Below are 20,192 nucleotides of genomic sequence, written 5' to 3' on the forward strand. Positions count from 1 at the left end.
GACAACAGTTAAATTAGACCGTATTAGAAGATGATTCACCTTAATGTAACCATATGAAGTGGGAGGGAACAATTTCAGAGCAATCTCATTGGTCTCTTGTTATGTTGGCCAATGTCACTGTACCACCACAGTGGAAATAATCTCAACTATCTTTCCAACCTAAACACATGAAACAACAGCAACAGCAAGCTTTTGTTTCATGTTTCATGGTGGGTTTCTATAACTGACACTGAGCGTAAACACAACAGATGATTTGATGTGAACTACTGTAATCCAAAATAATCTGGTTCCCTTTATATTTTCACTTCATGTTGATGGACTTTTCAGCTGATATTCACCAATATGCTCACACTGTTCAAAATTACATGTCATTTCATCTTGTGGGGATCATGAATTAAGAGAGTTTCCCTGAACAACAGGGGCAGGAAGAAGATCTTTAGTCTGTTGTGTTTATTGACTTTTTTGAATTGTAGCTGTTGTAATTGATTTCCAGAAAACCTTAAATAGATAGAGTAAATGTTCTGGTAACCTGGCAAATGTAAGTTCTGTACTCATATAAGTTTTCTCTCTGCTTTTGTTCTCCACCAACTCCTGACAGACAGAAATATCCGTCTCTCTTGCTGCTAAATGCTCCACTATGTTCACTAGCTGGCAGCTAACTCTGTCAGTCTGCTGTTTGGTGATGCGCAGGTAGCATACAGTCGGTTTATCAGAACTTTTTGCTGTAAATAGAGGTGTTCAGTAACTGATAGCAGGTGCTATCTTTTCATTGATCCATGGATATTGTTCCTGTCCAACATGACTGACTAACTAATCATTGTTTGCTCCATTAATCCCATCACACTCACAATCAAATCAGAAGAAGTGAAACGATGTCTTTCCAAACAAAACCTCATGACCAGTGGGGATCAAATGTTCAATGCCATTTTGTTTTACAGTCTGGTTAAGGTTAGGCAACTAAACTACTTGGTTATGGTTAGAAAAATGTCATTAAGACGGCAAATTAAAGTCCCTGCAGATGAAAGTCCACCTACATACGTGTTTTAATTTCTGTTGTTGAATTAGACCTCTTCTCACAACTGTGTGTGTGTGTGTTCAAACTGCACTTGACCCTACTGTTGGTTTTGTTGCACCTGTTAGAGTGGGACAACATACACCTTCATCATGCTCAGTACTATATCAACTTCTGATGACAGGTAATTCACAGCGTAACTTCACCCGACTTCCACCTCAGACAGGGTAATTCACAACAGCTGTGTGGGTGTGCAGGGTCTTTAAAGTCATGGTCATGCTAAATTGCACATTGCAGTAGTTCCTGCATTGGCAATAACATTAGCACTGAATGCATGATGCACTGCAAAAAAGTACATGTAATTCCTTGAGAGACTGGACTCACGACGACTTTACGTATTTCTGTTCAATCATTTACATTTAATGACTGTAGGATGTATAAATCGAAACTCAAGCCATTGTTACTGTTAAAGTAACACTCAACATAAAATAGTGACATTTCTGGTTATCCTGTAGCTTTGTGGCTAGAGCACGGCTTTAACCCTTGTAGGGTTGGGGGTTAAATAAGATTTGATCGAAACATCATCTGCTCTCTCATTTCATCACTCCCATCCTTTGATGAAAATCAGATGACGAAAAGATGAGCTTTACAATAAAGCCACTTTTGTTCACTACATAAGTCGTCATTTTACAGAATGTATTGAAATAGCCTTTAATTATAAATGTTTCATGTGTAATACATCTCTAAATACAGTGTAAGAGCCTATGTTATGTCTCCAAATCAAAATTTCAAATAAAATAACTAATAATTGATAATAAAAAGGTCTATTCAGCCATTTGCAGTGATGCTCATGGGCAGAGGAGCCATCTTAAATATTGTGTGAGCCGGCCAATTCAGATGCGCCACATCATCGATGATGACCCGCCCTCTCTGACTGCCTGTCACATCAGCAGGAAGAGCACAGCGTACAGAGTTGGGGAGGGCTGTTAAACCATCCATCCTCTGCACTCGCTTCACTTCTTCTCAGGGGGCTGGTGAAAGGCGGCAGCAGAGCGCCTCTCTCACAGTATCACAGGAACACATTCACATGGAGGCCATGAAGAGTTTCTGACCTGCATATTTTTATCTGAGGGAGGGAACTCATGTCAACCTGGGAGAAAACCACAAATGTACATTACCAAAACAGAGTGGAAGTTTGTCGCCTAACTTCAACAACTTAAAGATGTACAGAGAATGAAAATAGATAGACAACATATCTTTCTATATCTATCTATCAATCCTTCTGGTTTGTGGCCTTCATCAGGGTCAACATGTTGCTGACCACAACCCAAAACATGCTGGTTTGACAACAAGATGTTCTTAATACTAAAAGTGTTGCAGCAGGATTGTTGCAGTTTAAATCGATGCTTCCCTGACACAACGCTGTGTTCAGCCCGTGTACACATAACACACAAAACAAAAGCAGTAAATACTTTCATGTACTTTGTGTCCTGCTTTGTACCTTTACACACAAACAGACACATAAAACACACATTTACAGTCACCGCTGACAAACAAATGACACATGGAAACTTCAGCATTGTTGTGGTTGGGCTTCACACTAAGGTGTGGACACGAAGGGTCTTTTCTCTCTCTCACTCTCTGTTTTAACCTCAGGAAGCTGTACTTGTGCTGCTCTTTTACCTTTTTAAAAAAGGCAAGTGGAATAACATTAAATTATTGATTAATATCAACATCACAACAACTTACAGGAGTAGTTAAAGGGTGCAGGGTGTTGGTAACACACACACCCACCCAGTCACGCCAAGTCATGACCCAGTTTTCTGCAGTTTGTTCGTTTTAGTTGTTGTCTCCTGATATTTTTCAACATGTTTTCCATTAGTGCGCGTGGATTTTGGCAGTGATAGGCCGTTATACTCTATCTTGATGAGACATTGCACATTCACGAGAGCCCTTTTTTTCTCATACATGTTTACCTGTAAGTAAGTTCTCCACATCTATTTATTTTCTGTGTGGTTTTGGCCACATTTCCTCTTGCCTCTCCTCTGCAACTGTCTCTCTCAAACCTACAGGTTACCACCTATGCTGTAGATAACATTATGTCAAATGTCCTCTTTTACTCCTCTAACTGTTGATCTGAACATCCAAATTCAGACAAAGATTAAACCTTTTTGAAAATGTGTCTGTCCTCAGGATATGTATGTATGTATGTGCTGGTAGAACATACAAAGTGAAAAGCCTTTAAATCCACACATACACTGTGTCAAAAGAAACACAGAAGTTAAAAGACTTCCAGTACTTGTTTTTAACTAAACACTGAACATAGATCACAGGTTTGAATATAGGGCGAAGTTCACTTTCTACATTTCAGCCAATCACTATGATTTCCACTTTGTAAACCTTGATAGATAAAATATCATTTCGCAAACTAGATAGTAGGTTTGATGTCGAATGTTGGAGTCATGTCCAACTACAGCGTCCTACTGCAGCAGGAAGTATTGAACATCGAATTTCAGACATTACAAACTATCATTTGCTTGTTACCATCACCAGTTGCCTCTGATCAAAGCACTTCACCTCTGACCGAACTGAATGTGTGTTTAACTGTAGTGCCAAAAACTGAATGTGCTGAAAGTATTTTGTGTGTTTATCTGTGTCCTTTAATGAGAGGAGGACAAAAATCACACCGCTATGACAGAAGTAACCATATAGGTCAGCTGTGGATCAATCAGATGATCTGGTAAATATGTGGCGGTGTGTGACGGTGTGTGTAGTGATCCACATATGGGTGTGTGGTAAATATTCTGCCTACCATTACCCTTTTCATTGATCAATTCTTCTGAACACAACACATCATATTATACACATAACATACAAAGAAGTGAATAAACTGACTGTTGAGAAATGACATAAAAAGTGTGTTAAGTGTTAAGCTCACTGTAAAGTCACTGAAAAGCAATCCTACCACCACTCACCACCAATCTGTGAGATATTTGTCATTAACACTATGCATACACTCCATATTATTATATTTTTGCAGGATGGTGAAGCAAAGGCAGTGAACTATGCAGCGCTGGATTTCTCCACAAGTGAAAAGTGGGGAGAGGAATAAGCAAGAATACACAGCAGAGTGTGTGTCCTCTGGTGTTGGAGCAGATTACCACAACCAGCAACACTCCTCGGCCTGCGCACTGCTGCCCAAGCCTCTACAGAGGGCCTCAGCTCATGTTAATGTGTTCACATGCAACATTTTATTCCCAACTGAAACTTCATAATAAGAGGAAGTTGTTGGTTTCTTAAAAAAGTTTTGCACTCAGCTGATTTTGTGGGAGAGCAGCAGCTTTCCAGTTGCTTTTTTAATTCATTGCCACAGCATGTGTGCCAGTGTTTCTGTAAGGTGACATGTTGTCAGTGTCAAAGGACAGTTTGCTTCTGGAGTTTTGTTGAAAATGGATATAAAGGACCTGCATCTTCAATCATTATTGATAAAAATATGTTGAAGGGGAAATTCATCTTTAGAAATTTTATTTGTAGATATGTTCCCATTTAACAGATACAAAATGCTACAAGAGAAACTTGATAAACTCTTATTTTGTATTATTCAAATATTAGTTTCAGTAGCTCTGAATCCTTCTCTTTGATTGGAAATCTCCAGATTATCCAACGCTTGTCTACACAATGACAGATCACAGCAGTACCAAAACCTTGGGACAGAAAACCCTTTTTTTTATTGACATAGTTTGATATCGTTCCAATTCATGTTCACAAATGGTTTGCATGGTCACACAACAAAAACAATAAGGAAAAAGCATCATGCATACATTGTGCAGACATGATTTACATGATTTACAACTGGATTACTGGCATATGGTCTCCAAACAAGATTCATGCATGATGATGCAATAAACTTATTAAATGCGACTTTCTCTCTCCTGATACCGGTTCTAATACAGGTTACTGGCTGATACAGAGTACGGATCAGTACGCACTATTTTTCTCTAATTCAAAAGCTGTGTTTACTTTCAGTGGTGAAAAAAAAAAAAGGAAAAAAGAAATTAAATTATCAGAATGTGGACAACGCCAAAGCAGGTCAAATAAAATGACTGTAATGTTAACATAGGTGTTAATGATTATGATAACTTGACTATGGCCATATTCAACTCAGTTGTACTACTTGATGCTTCATCATCTGAATTCTGAGTTCATGTTGTACCTGTAAGTCAAACATTTTAGTAAGGATGGAAAATATATCATTTAAAGGTCACAAATGAAGTGGCCAGATGTTTGATGATTTTACCAACATTTCCAAAATGCCCATGTCCATTTCAAAAATGGAATGACGGTTTCATTTTCCAGGTCAAATGATTTACAATAACCCAAGATGTCTTGCTGGAATTGACTGAATTGCTAATCCAACCAAAAGGCCTTGACAGCAGCGTAGATCCTCTCTCTCTCCGCTGCTTTTGCACCCCTCGCTCCACCACTGCTGGTTTTCATCACGGTGAAGACGACAGCGGAATAAACAGATGTGTCATGATCTCTCTGAGAAAATATATGGCAAATTTTGTGAGATGACGATATCACGGAAAACACATTTAAAGAAGAAAAAGAAAATAACTTTTCTGAAGGTTAATCTTACTCTTAAAGTCCTTAAATGCTGATTTTGATGTTCACCAGTAGTTGCAGTGCCTGTTGACCAAACAATGAGAAATGTATTATAAAATGTGCTGTAAATACAGACAATTACAACACATAAAGATTAGCAAAAAAGGATTCAATTTCACCAAATCAAAGAGGAACTGTTCTGTCGGTTGACTTATACTCAGCACGAATGTGAAACCAGTGAACTGGTGGAATAAGGTGTAAGTAATGTTTTCTTACCATTGCAACAATCCCAAGCCTTTATGGAAGAAATGAGAAAAGCTATAAAAATCAGACTTATAGCCAAAGCAGCACAGAGCAGAAACAGAACTGTTCTCTCCCACATGTGGAGTCCTGAAACAATATGAAAAGGAGCAAATAATGAAAGTTTACTGTTATTTTGATGTTTGAATGCATTAGAAACAAATGTTTTGTGATACATGATCTTAATGGATTCTACCAGATTCAAAATGAATGATTTTTATGGACATGTTCTGCTTCTCTGTTACCTTCAATGTCCGGTTTTGTTCCATGTCCAAATAATATCTCTCCACATGCGGCCACAGCGCAGTAATAAGTCCCAGCATCAGAGGAGCTGACGTTCTTAGAGAAGCTGTAGACACATTTCTGTGGAGAGCGAGCGTCAGGACTCTTCTCACATTCATCACCACTGTTTCCGTGAGCGAAAATGACACTGGGATGAGATCCATCTGATCCGGCTCTGAACCAGGACACACTGTGTTCTCCTGGACATGTCTTGTTCTCAGAGTGAGAGAGGACTGAACACTGCAGAGTCACTGAGTCTCCTGGACGGACTGGATCAGATGGAGGGACGTGAATGACGGCAGTGATATCAGGTTCTGGTCCTTGGAAATACAAATGTGAAAATAAATATGTGATATTCACTTTAATGAAAAGCAAAGTAAGTAAAAATATGAATTCATATACATAAACACTTTCCTGTAAATTATGGAAACATGTACTACCTTTATACATATATGTAGGAAAATTTAACTGTGTGACCTGCTGTTATAAATGGCGTTTTGATGTAAGCATGATGGTCAAATCTTTAAAGGAATGTGAAATGTCTGGTTGTGGTATTTTATTTACCTTTAATACTCAGAAATGTTCCATTCAAAAATGTCATTTTGAGATAGTGTACTTTTATACAGTAATAAACTCCAGTATCGCTTATCTTTGTGTTATTAATATGCAGAACAAATGATCCAGGCTCTTGTTTTGATGTAATTCGAGGAGTCTTGTTAACACCATAATGATTAAAGGAAACTGTTCCTCCCAAGAATTCAGGCAAGTTTCCAGAAACAAGCCTGATCCAAAATAATTTTGCTGTATGATCAGATGTCTGGCGGGTACACGACAAAGTCACATCATCTCCAACACCAACAGTCTTCGTCCTAAAGATCAGATCATCTGTGCATCCTAAAAATAAAATGAAATGGAGCAGTGATTAACAGCAGAGATAGATTCATATATGCCCTGTGCTAAATCGATGCAAGAAGATGACAATGTATTTGAAATATATATTGAAAAAACTTTATATACTTACGCCCAACTCTGAGCATCAGCAGTAAATAAAATACGATCAGCATTTCCTTGTTAATCCACTTGAGACAACAGTTAAATTAGACCGTATTAGAAGATGATTCACCTTAATGTAACCATATGAAGTGGGAGGGAACAATTTCAGAGCAATCTCATTGGTCTCTTGTTATGTTGGCCAATGTCACTGTACCACCACAGTGGAAATAATCTCAACTTTCCAACCTAAACACATGAAACAACAGCAACAGCAAGCTTTTGTTTCATGTTTCATGTTGGGTTTCTATAACTGACACTGAGCGTAAACACAACAGATGATTTGATGTGAACTACTGTAATCCAAAATAATCTGGTTTCCTTTATATTTTCACTTCATGTTGATGGACTTTTCAGTTGATATTCACCAATATGCTCACACTGTTCAAAATGACATGTCATTTCACCTTGTGGGGATCATGAATTAAGAGAATTTCCCTGAACAACAGGGGCAGGAAGAAGATCTTTAGTCTGTTGTTTTTATTGACTATATTACCATATTTTTGAATTGTAGCCTGATTTCCAGAAAGCCTTAAATAGATAGAGTAGATGTTCTGGTAACCTGGCAAATGTAAGTGCTGTACTCATATAAGTTTTCTCTCTGCTTTTGTTCTCCACCAACTCCTGACAGACAGAAATATCCGTCTCTCTTGCTGCTAAATGCTCCACTATGCTCACTAGCTGGCAGCTAACTCTGTCAGTCTGCTGTTTGGTGCTGTGCCGGTAGCGTACAGTCGGTTTATCAGAACTTTTTGCTGTAAATAGAGGTGTTCAGTAACTGATAGCACATGGTATTTTTTCATGGAACATGACTGACTGACTAATCATTGTTTGCTCCATTAATCCAATCACACTCACAATCAAATCAGAAGAAGTGAAACGATGTCTTTCCAAACAAAACATCATGACCAGTGGTGATCAAATGTTCAATGCCATTTTGTTTTACAGCCTGGTTAAGGTTAGGCAACTAAACTACTTGGTTATGGTTAGAAAAATGTCATTAAGACGGCTAATTAAAGTCCCTGCAGATTAAAGTCCACCCACATACGTGTTTTCATTTCTGTTGTTGAATTAGACCTCTTCTCAAAACTGTGTGTGTGTGTTCAAACTGCACTTGACTGACATATCTTGACCCTTCTTTTGGTTTTGTTGCACCTGTTAGAGTGGGACAACATACACCTTCATCATGCTCAGTAGTATATCAACTTCTGATGACAGGTAATTCACAGCGTAACTTCACCCGACTTCCACCTCAGACAGGGTAATTCACAACAGCTGTGTGGGTGTGCAGGGTCTTTAAAGTCATGGTCAGGCTCTTCACCATGCTAAATTGCACATTGCAGTACTTCCTACATTGGCAATAACATTAGCACTGGATGCATGATGCACTGCAAAAAAGTACATGTAATTCCTTGAGAGACTGGACTCACGACAACTTTATGTATTTCTGTTCAATCATTTACATTTAATGACTGTAGGATGTATAAATCGAAACTCAAGCCATTGTTACTGTTAAAGTAACACTCAACATAAAATAGCGACATTTCTGGTTATCCTGTAGCTTTGTGGCTAGAGCACGGCTTTAACCCTTGTAGGGTTTGGGGTTAAATAAGATTTGATCGAAACATCATCTGCTCTCTCATTTCATCACTCCCATCCTTTGATGAAAATCAGATGACAAAAAGATGAGCTTTACAATAAAGCCACTTTTGTTCACTACATAAGTCGTCATTTTACAGAATGCATTGAAATAGCCTTTAATTATAAATGTTTCATGTGTAATACATCTCTAAATACAGTGTAAGAGCCTATGTTATGTCTCCAAATCAAAATTTCAAATAAAATAAATAATAATTGATAATAAAAAGACCTATACAGCCATTTGCAGTGATGCTCATGGGCAGAGGAGCCATCTTAAATATTGTGTGAGCCGGCCAATTCACATGCGCCACATCATCGATGATGGCCCGCCCTCTCTGACTGCCTGTCACATCAGCAGGAAGAGCACAGCATACAGAGTTGGGGAGGGCTGTGAAACCATCCATCCTCTGCACTCGCTTCACTTCTTCTCAGGGGGCTGGTGAAAGGCGGCAGCAGAGCGCCTCTCTCACAGTATCACAGGAACACATTCACATGGAGGCCATGAAGAGTTTCTGACCTGCATATTTTTATCTGAGGGAGGGAACTCATGTCAACCTGGGAGAAAACCACAAATGTACATTTCCAAAACAGAGTGGAAGTTTGTTGCCTAACTTCAACAACTTAAAGATGTACAGAGAATGAAAATAGATAGACAACATATCTTTCTATATCTATCTATCTATCCTTCTAGTTTGTGGCCATCATCAGGGTCAACATGTTGCTGACCACAACCCAAAACATGCTGGTTTGACAACAAGATGTTCCTAATACTACAAGTGTTGCAGCAGGATTGTTGCAGTTTAAATCGATGCTTCCCTGACACAACGCTGTGTTCAGCCCGTGTACACATAACACACAAAACAAAAGCAGTGAATACTTTCATGTACTTTGTGTCCTGCTTTGTACCTTTACACACAAACAGACACATATAAACACACATTCACAGTCACCGCTGACAAACAAATGACGCATGGAAACTTCAGCATTGTTGTGGTTGGGCTTCACACTAAGGTGTGGACACGAAGGGTCTTTTCTCTCTCTCTCACTCTCTGTTTTAACCTCAGGAAGCTGTACTTGTGCTGCTCTTTTACCTTTTTTAAAACGACAAGTGGAATAACACTAAATTATTGATTAATATCAACATCACAACAATTTACAGGAGTAGTTAAAGGGTGCAGGGTGTTGGACACACACACCCACCCAGTCACGCCAAGTCATGACCATTTTTCATCCCACTTTTTTGCCGTTTGCTGCTTTTCATTGGTAGTTGCTGTCAGAGGGGGGAGGTGCTAATCATTCACTGGTCCCACCCTGGTTCTTTTTAACTGTGATCTTAAGTTACATTGACCTGATTATCTGCAAATAGGTTTAACAGCTTTGCTAAGGTCACTTGGCACAGTGATGGACTTGCAGCCTGTCCAAATAAATGCTGAATAAATCAATATTTACATTAAAATTAAAACAAAACGTGAACTAACATGATGATTTGATATTTTAAGATTCCAAATACATATGGTTGTAATGGTTGCATCTTTAAAAACACAAGAGACATTATCTGTACTTTAAATGAGCATGTGAAGAAGAAAGCAAAACAATGATTTCAATGTGTTCAAGTAAAATTAGCCTGCTGAAGCCTCATGTAGCTCTTCCCTCACTACACATCCTGTTGAAGCCCATAGTCAGGTCTGTTCTGAGTAAACAGCCTTGATGATTGGTCAAAGGGCGGAGAAACGGCCCACCGCAGCTTCTGTCAGTGTAGCTGTTGCATGTGGCTTTGCTTGTTGTTCTCAGGACAGACATGCAGAATGCCTTTACAAAGTGCTGTGAGACCAGAAAGACGGTGGCGGTTCATTCATTTGAGTTGTTGCCTACTGATATTTTTTTTATACCGTCTATTTTCTCAACACATTTTTAACAAAAACAGGTTATTTGTGTCTACAACATATGTGTTTTTGTTTGTCATGCTTCTGTCTGCAGTTGAGTGATGTTGTGGTGGACAGATACACAGCAGGTCACTGTCAAAACCACTGACTGTCTGTCTGTTAGTCTCTCCCTCTCTTTACCACTTTGTGTCTCTGTGCACACGTGACAAAAATATAGTGAAACCAAAGCTGACTTTTTTCACAGCAGACATTTAGACGTGTTAAACATGTGCAACTAGTAACATTATTAATAGCTGCATTGCTAGAATGGCCCATCCTTAATGTTGTTTGTCTTTTCCTGCTATGACAAGTCAAAATGTCTGTTGTGGAAAAAGGTCTATGAACCTGATCAAGAAAATAACCCGCTCAAGAGTGCCTGCAAGAGTTTCAGGATTTAGTGTTAGCAAGATTCATTAAGAAAGCAAAACATGTAATATAAAAGATGGTCAGACTTGTGTCAGGGGAAAAAAACAAAACTGATGATGCTAATCAAGTAAACATGTCAGCAAAATCCAAACTATTGTTGCTCTCGAGTTCACTGCCTATCCTCTATACTGTTGCATGCTGGGGCAGCAGGCTGAGGGTGGCGGACTCCAGCAGACTAAACAAATTGATCCGCAAGGCCAGTGACGCTGTGGGGGTGGAGCTGGACTCTCTGATGGTGGTGTCAGAGAGGAGGATGCTGTCTAAGCTGCGGAGCATCTTGCACAATGTTTCACATCCTCTCCATGACGTAGTGGTCGGACACAAGAGCACCTTCAGTGGGAGACTCATTCCTCCCAAATGTACAACAGAGCGACACAGGAAATCATTCCTGCCTGTGGCCATCAGACTGTTGAACTCCTCCCTCTGAGTGTCAGACACTCAGGAAGAGACTGGAAATGTGGATCTACTTCACCTGTTCATATACTACCTCACTATTTATTCTGAAATGTTTAAGTGCAATACATATATAGTCACACACTTCAGTGCAATACATACATACATATATATATATATATACACATACATATACATTGTTATTGTATATATTTTTTAATTCATTGTTCACTTAGACACTGTAAATGTGTATATTTTTTATTTTCTATTTCTTATTTTTATATTTTCTACGTTTTTTTAGCTCTAAATTATGCTACTTTTTACTCTTGAATGGGAGAACATGTACTGCACAATTTCCCCCCGGGGATCAATAAAGTATTTCTGATTCTGATTCTGATTCTGATTCAATAAAGCAGGGGAGCCTTGTGTCTTCTGTGTGTAAAAACTTGAGCAGTTTAACTTTCATTTTTCATGTGTACATCAGAAAGTAATGAGAAACTTGAGAAAAGAAAAATGCAGCTCATTTTCTTGATAATGTTATTTCAATAAAGGTTTCAGAATAAAAACCACACAGTTGATAGATTTCTGCTTGAAAACCTGAGATGAAAGGTAATGAGGGAGAGAGAGATGCAACAAAGGTCCCAGGCCGGATGTTGCAGTTCAGGTTCAGCATCTTGACCACTGATCCACGTAGCTGCCTCTGCCATGTATTTCTTGAGTCACTGTGTACCAAATTTCACTGCAGTCCATTTGTGTTTTCACTCAACACCAAAAATGTCAACCTGCTGATGGCACTTCATGAAAAGTTGTGGGATCAAAAAACATCCTTTGGAAACCTTGACTGTCCATACAAAATGTTGTTGCAGTTCATCCAACATTTGTTGAGGTTTGTCAGTCATGATCAAAGTGTTGGACCGACCGACAGAGCAACAATAGAAGCCATAGAGCCACAAAAGTATTGTGGTGAAAATAGATATTTAACAATATATATAACATTATATAAATTGCTATCAGTGACATATTGTGTATTTGAAGGATAAATCCAGTTCATTCTGCTATTGGCCTCTTTCTCTGTTCTTCTGTCCAGGTCGACCTTCATCTTTGTCTGCCTCTGACTTTGTTGTTATTCTCTGCATCAAACTGTAACAGTCACACACAAACCAAACAAGCCCCAAAGCATCTCAGAAACCAACTTCATACAAATAATGTCACCAAGCCACCGTCAGTCACTGTCAAGTCTCTGCTGTTCACTAGGACTCAATATCAAGTTTACACAGATCCATATATATCACCTGAACGTTTAGGTTACACCACAATCATGAAATCATTTTTATAGGATGCACATAGGCACTCAGTTTATCTAATGATTGTTGCATTGCATTGATACGTATAGGAGAAGTTAACAGCCATAAAACTGCCACAAAAGAGACAGAAAGAAAACCGTCCTCAACCCTCCGTCTCTTTCAAGTTGAATCTGTCAAAAAGCTGTTTTGAGTGTTAGCATTATAAAAAAAAGGCCCTAAAATGAAGCAAGAATTAATGTTAATGCAATTCACATTGCTGTAGGATATCAATCAAAGCCATTATATAAAATAACAAGATAAAACACGATAAAAAAGTCATACAAAGATTGCAAACAGACTAAATATGATATTGAAATGATACATTAAACATTTTTAAGATTACCCAATCAAAATATTGTTACTGATATCAGATGTGAAATTGATTTGAAGCAGTATATTTTTCACAGTGTGCCAGACAACATTTTTATTTAGTAAATCAGCAAATCCATTGTTTGGAATGATAATTAATCAAAAAGCCCTGATATCAGAGTAGATCGTCTCTCCCTCTGCTGGCTTTACATTCCTTCTCTCTGCTTTGCCAGCTCTCCTCTTGGTGAAGGTTGGTGCAGAATAAGCCACTGAGTCCTCATCTCTCTGAGGAAATACATGGAAACATGTTATGAGGTGGCAGAATTTAATATTTACATATGTTGAGAGACAGTAACTTTTCCAGCTGAATCTCTTGTTTATATACCTTACCTGCTGACTTTGCTGATCACCACCGGCTGTTGCAGCGTTTGTTTGCAGAGCAACGGCAGCTGTGTTATAACATAAACACAAGGATATGAAAGATGCTGTAGGTTCATTTACACAAAGCAGTAATGTAAATCATGTGAAGTCAGCATTTGCAAAATACTGTTTGGTGGATTGATGTATGAGAAACTTCTGTTACCGTTGCAACAACCACACGTTTTTTTCTTGATGGTATAAATCAGGAAGGCAATAACAATCAGACTTATAGCCAAAGCAGCACATAACAGAAACAGAACTGTACTCTCCCACATGTTGAGTCCTGAAACAATATGAAAAGGAGCAAATAATGAAAGTTTAGTATTATTTTGATGTTTGAATGCATTAGAAACGAATGTTTTGTGATACACGATCTTAATGGATTCTACCAGATTCAAAATGAATGATTTTTATGGACATGTTCTGCTTCTCTGTTACCTTCAATGTCCTGTTTTGTTCCATGTCCAAATAATATCTCTCCACATGCGGCCACAGCGCAGTAATAAGTCCCAGCATCAGAGGAGCTGACGTTCTTAGAGAAGCTGTAGACACATGTCTGTGGAGAGCGAGCGTCAGGACTCTTCTCACATTCATCACCACTGTTTGCGTGAGCGAACATGACACTGGGATGAGATCCATCTGATCCGGCTCTGAACCAGGACACACTGTGATCTCCTGGACATGTCTTGTTCTCAGAGTGAGAGAGGACTGAACACTGCAGAGTCACTGAGTCTCCTGGACGGACTGGATCAGACGGAGGGACGTGAATGACGGCAGTGATATCAGGTTCTGGTCCTGGGAAATACAAATGTGAAAATAAACATGTGATATTCACTTTAATGAAAAGAAAAGTAGTTAAAAATATTAATTCATATACATAAACTTACTTCCTTGTAAATTATGGAAACATGTACTAACTTTACACATACATGAAGGAAAATTAAACTGTGTGACCTGCTGTTATAAATGGTGTTTGATGTAAGCATGATGGTTAAATCTTTAAAGGAATGTGAAATGTCTGGTTGTGGTATTTTATTTACCTTTAATACTCAGAAATGTTCCTTTCAAAAATGTCATTTTGAGCTCGTCTACTTTTATACAGTAATAAACTCCAGTATCGCTTAGCTTTGTGTTATTAATATGCAGAACAAATGATCCAGGCTCTTGTTTTGATGTAATTCGAGGAGTCTTGTTAACGCCGTCATAATCAAAGGTAAATGTTCCTCCCAAGAATTCAGGCAAGTTTCCAGAAACAAGCCTGATCCAAAATAATTGTGCTGAAAGCCAAGATGTCTGGCGGGTACACGACAAAGTCACATCATCTCCAACACCAACAGTCTTCGTCACAAAGATCAGATCATCTGTGCATCCTAAAAAATAAAATGAAATGGAGCAGTGATTAACAACAGAGATAGATTCATATATGCCCTGTGCTAAGTTGATGCAAGAAGATGACAATGTACTTGAAATATATATTAAAAAAACTTTATATACTTACGCCCAACTCTGAGCATCAGCAGTAAATAAAATACGATCAGCATTTCCTTGTTAATCCACTTGAGACAACAGTTAAATTAGACCGTATTAGAAGATGATTCACCTTAATGTAACCATATGAAGTGGGAGGGAACAATTTCAGAGCAATCTCATTGGTCTCTTGTTATGTTGGCCAATGTCACTGTACCACCACAGTGGAAATAATCTCAACTATCTTTCCAACCTAAACACATGAAACAACAGCAACAGCAAGCTTTTGTTTCATGTTTCATGGTGGGTTTCTATAATTGACACTGAGACATTTTCCTATATATTTTCACAAAAGGTGGATGGACTTTTCAGCTGATATTCACTAATATGGTCACGTTGTTCAGGACAGAGGACACACACACACACACACACACACACACACACACACACACACACACACACACACACACACACAGACACACACACAGACCACCCTTCCGTACATGTCATTTTACCTTGTGGCGATCATGAATTAAGAGAATTTCCTCTAACACAAGGGGGAGGAGGAAGAGACTCTATGACACAATACAGCACATTTTTGTGTTGTACATCTTTATTGTGTTGTTTTCATTCAGTCTTGTATTACCATATTTTTTGGGGGTTGTAGCCTGATTTCCAGAAACCATAAAATAGATAGTAGGTGCTATTTTTGATTGGATTCCTGGGTATTGTTCCAAAATGAAAACACCTGTGTTGGTGGGCAGGGCCTTTAAAGTCAGTGGCTGGATGTGTATAGATACATAGTAGTATGCAGTATGAAAACTGTTAAATGTATTCATGTTGCAGTATGCTAGACCAGGCTGGTTTCCGGTTTTGGAAACTGGAGCCACTCATATAAATGACTACATAAAAGTGGTCATTTTACAGAATGTATTAAAATGTTTTTTAATTATAAATGTTTCATGTGTACTACATCTCTAAATACGGTGCAAGAGCCTACGTTATGTCCCCAAACCCAAAATGTAAAATACAATAAATAATAATAGATAAAAATATGTAGTCAGCCATTTGCAGTGATGCTCATGGGCAGAGGAGCCATCTGAAATATTGTGTGAGCCTTCATGTCAACATGGGAGAAAAAAATGTACATTACCAAAACAGAGTGGAAGTTTGTTGCCTAACTTCAACAACTTAAAGATGTACAGAGAATGAAAACAGATAGACAACATATCTTTCTATATCTATCTATCTATCCTTCTGGTTTGTGGCCTTCATCAGGGTCAACATGTTGCTGACCACAACCCAAAACACGCTGGTTTGACAACAAGATGTTCTTAATACTACAAGTGTTGCAGCAGGATTGTTGTAGTTTAAATCGATGCTTCCCTGACACAACGCTGTGTTCAGCCCGTGTACACATAACACACAAAACAAAAGCAGTAAATACTTTCATGTACTTTGTGTCCTGCTTTGTACCTTTACACACAAACAGACACATATAAACACACATTCACAGTCACCGCTGACAAACAAATGAAGCATGGAAACTTCAGCATTGTTGTGGTTGGGCTTCACACTAAGGTGTGGACACGAAGGGTCTTTTCTCTCTCTCTCACTCTGTGTTTTAACCTCAGTAAGCTGTACTTGTTCTGCTCTTTTAACTTTTTTAAAAAGGCAAGTGGAATAACACTATATTATTGATTAATATCAACATCACAACAACTGACAGGAGTAGTTAAAGGGTGCAGGGTGTTGGACACACACACCCACCCAGTCACGCCAAGTCATGACCCACTTTTCTGCAGTTTGTTCATTTGAGTTGTTGTCTCCTGATATTTTTCAACATGTTTTCCATTAGTGCGCGTGGATTTTGGCAGTGATAGGCCGTTATACTCTATCTTGATGAGACATTGCACATTCATGAGAGCCCTCTTTTTCTCATACATGTTTACCTGTAAGTAAGTTCTCCACATGTCTTGATTTTCTGTGTGGTTTTGGCCACATTTCCTCTTGCCTCTCCTCTGCAACTGTCTCTCTCAAACCTACAGGTTACCACCTATGCTGTAGCTAACATTATTTCAAATGTCCTCTTTTACTCCTCTAACTGTTGATCTGAACATCCAAATTCAGACAAAGATTAAACCTTTTTGAAAATGTGTCTGTCCTCAGGATATGTACGTATGTATGTGCTGGTAGAACATACAAAGTGAAAAGCCTTTAAATCCACACATACACTGTGTCAAAAGGAACACAGAAGTTAAAAGACTTCCAGTACTTGTTTTTAACTAAACACTGAACACAGATCACAGGTTTGAATATAAGGCGAAGTTCACTTTCTACATTTCAGCCAATCACTATGATTTCCACTTTGTAAACCTTGATAGATAAAATATCATTTCACAAACTAGATAGTAGGTTTGATGTTGAATGTTGGAGTCATGTCCAACTACAGCGTCCTACTGCAGCAGGAAGTATTGAACATCGAATTTCAGACATTACAAACTATCATTTGCTTGTTACCATCACCAGTTGCCTCTGATCAAAGCACTTCACCTCTGACCGAACTGAATGTGTGTGTTTAACTGTAGTGCCAAAAACTGAAACTTTGTGTGTTTATCTGTGTCCTTTAATGAGAGGAGGACAAAAATCACACCGCTATGACAGAAGTAACCATATAGGTCAGCTGTGGATCAATCAAATGATCTGGTAAATATGTGGCGGTGTGTGACGGTGTGTGTAGTGATCCACATGTGGGTGTGTGGTAAATATTCTGCCTACCATTACCCTTTTCATTGGTCAATTCTTCTGAACACGACACATAATATTATACTCATAACATACAAAGCATTGAATAAACTGACTGTTGAGAAATTACATAAAAAAGTGTGTTAAGTGTTAAGCTCACTGTAAAGTCACTGAAAAGCAATCCTGCCACCACTCACCACCAATCTGTGAGATATTTGTCATTAACACTATGCATACACTCCATATTATTATATTTTTGCAGGATGGTGAAGCAAAGGCAGTGAACTATGCAGCGCTGGATTTCTCCACAAGTGAAAAGTGGGAAGAGGAACAAGCAAGAATACACAGCAGAGTGTGTGTACTCTGGTGTTGGAGCAGATTACCACAACCAGCAACACTCCTCGGCCTGCGCACTGCTGCCCAAGCCTCTACAGAGGGCCTCAGCTCATGTTAATGTGTTCACATGCAACATTTTATTCCCAACTGAAACTTCATAATAAGAGGAAGTTGTTGGCTTCTTAAAAAAGTTTTGCACTCAGCTGATTTTGAGGGAGAGCAGCAGCTTTCCAGTTGCTTTGTTAATTCATTGCCACAGCATGTGTGCCAGTGTTTCTGTAAGGTGACATGTTGTCAGTGTCAATGGACTGTTTGCTTCTGGAGTTTTGTTGAAAACGGATATAAAGGACCTGCATCTTCAATCATTATTGATGAAAATATGTTGAAGGGGAAATTCATGTTTAGAAATTTTATTTGTAGATATGTTCCCATTTAACAGATACAAAATGCTACAAGAGAAACTTGATAAACTCTTATTTTGTATTATTCTAATATTAGTTTCAGTAGCTCTGAATCCTTCTCTTTGTTTGGAAATCTTCAGATTATCCAACGCTTGTCTACACAATGACAGATCACAGCAGTACCAAAACCTTGGCACAGAAAACCCTTTTTTTTATTGACATAGTTTGATATCGTTCCAATTCATGTTCACAAATGGTTTGCATGGTCACACAACAAAAACAATAAGGAAAAAGCATCATGCATACATTGTGCAGACATTGATTTACAACTGGATTACTGGTCTCCAAACAAGATTCATGCATGATGATGCAATAAACTTATTTAATGCGACTTTCTCTCTCCTGATACCAGTTCTAATACAGGTTACTGGCTGATACAGAGTACGGATCAGTAAGCGCTATTTTTCTATAATTCAAAAGCTGTGTTTACTTTCAGTGGTGAAAAAGATAAAAAGGAAAAAAGAAATTCAGTTATCAGAATGTGGACAATGCCAAAGCAGGTCAAATAAAATGACTGTAATGTTAACATAGGTGTTAATGATTATGATAACTTGACTATGGCCATATTCAACTCAGTTGTACTACTTGATGCTTCATCATCTGAATTCTGAGTTCATGTTGTACCTGTAAGTCAGACATTTTAGTAAGGATGGAAAATATATCATTTAAAGCTCACAAATGAAGTGGCCAGATGTTTGATGATTTAACCAACATTTCAAAAATGCCCATGTCCATTTCAAAAATGGAATGACGGTTTCATTTTCCAGGTCAAATGATTTACAATAACCCAAGATTTCTTGCTGGAATTGACTGAATTGCTAATCCAACCAAAAGGCCTTGACAGCAGCGTAGATCCTCTCTCTCTCCGCTGCTTTTGCACCCCTCGCTCCACCACTGCCGGTTTTCATCACGGTGAAGACGACAGCGGAATAAACAGATGTGTCATGATCTCTCTGAGAAAATATATGGCAAATTTTGTGAGATGACGATATCACGGAAAATACATTTAAAGAAGAAAAAGAAAATAACTTTTCTGAAGGTTAATCTTACTCTTAAATTTCTTGAATGCTGATTTTGATGTCCACCAGTAGTTGCAGTGCCTGTTGACCAAACAATGAGAAATGTATTATAAAATGTGCTGTAAATACAGACAATAACAACAAATAAAGATTAGCAAAAAAGGATTCAATTTCTCCAAATCAGAGAGGAACTGTTCTGTAAGTTGACTTATACTCAGCACTAATGTGAAACCAGTGAACTGGTGGAATAAGGTGTAAGTAATGTTTTCTTACCATTGCAACAATCCCAAGCCTTTATGGAAGAAATGAGAAAAGCTATAACAATCAGACTTATAGCCAAAGCAGCACAGAGCAGAATCAGAACTGTTCTCTCCCACATGTTGAGTCCTGAAACAATATGAAAAGGAGCAAATAATGAAAGTTTACTGTTATTTTGATGTTTGAATGCATTAGAAACAAAT

The 20,192-nt window shown here is 38.3% G+C and overlaps 3 protein-coding genes across 3 annotated transcripts in view; all 3 read right to left on the reverse strand.

Moving 5' to 3' along the window:
- Nucleotides 1–20,192, reverse strand: part of LOC139290956 (uncharacterized) — a 247,986-nt gene that overhangs the window by 154,068 nt on the left and 73,726 nt on the right. The gene's annotated exons all lie outside the window — the stretch shown is intronic.
- The window catches only part of LOC139291662 (uncharacterized), a 36,634-nt gene continuing 21,800 nt past the window's right edge, over nucleotides 5,359–20,192 (reverse strand). The window contains exons 4-9 of the mRNA XM_070913764.1: nucleotides 20,005–20,118; nucleotides 14,744–15,073; nucleotides 14,142–14,498; nucleotides 13,867–13,986; nucleotides 13,674–13,732; nucleotides 5,359–5,554 (exon numbers count right to left, since the gene is read on the reverse strand). Coding sequence (XP_070769865.1) covers nucleotides 5,420–5,554; nucleotides 13,674–13,732; nucleotides 13,867–13,986; nucleotides 14,142–14,498; nucleotides 14,744–15,073; nucleotides 20,005–20,118 — 1,115 coding nt within the window. The 3' untranslated portion in view covers nucleotides 5,359–5,419. The remainder of the gene's footprint in view (nucleotides 5,555–13,673; nucleotides 13,733–13,866; nucleotides 13,987–14,141; nucleotides 14,499–14,743; nucleotides 15,074–20,004; nucleotides 20,119–20,192) is intronic.
- On the reverse strand, nucleotides 6,119–11,514 carry LOC139291663 (signal-regulatory protein beta-2-like). Its single transcript, XM_070913765.1, has 4 exons — nucleotides 11,368–11,514; nucleotides 7,221–7,278; nucleotides 6,764–7,093; nucleotides 6,119–6,519 (listed from the first exon to the last, which is right to left on the reverse strand). Exons 1-4 carry the CDS (start codon nucleotides 11,512–11,514, stop codon nucleotides 6,119–6,121), a joined length of 936 nt encoding a protein of 311 aa, XP_070769866.1.

Source organism: Enoplosus armatus, chromosome 10 (genome assembly GCF_043641665.1).
Source record: "Enoplosus armatus isolate fEnoArm2 chromosome 10, fEnoArm2.hap1, whole genome shotgun sequence".
Lineage (NCBI taxonomy): Eukaryota > Metazoa > Chordata > Actinopteri > Centrarchiformes > Enoplosidae > Enoplosus > Enoplosus armatus.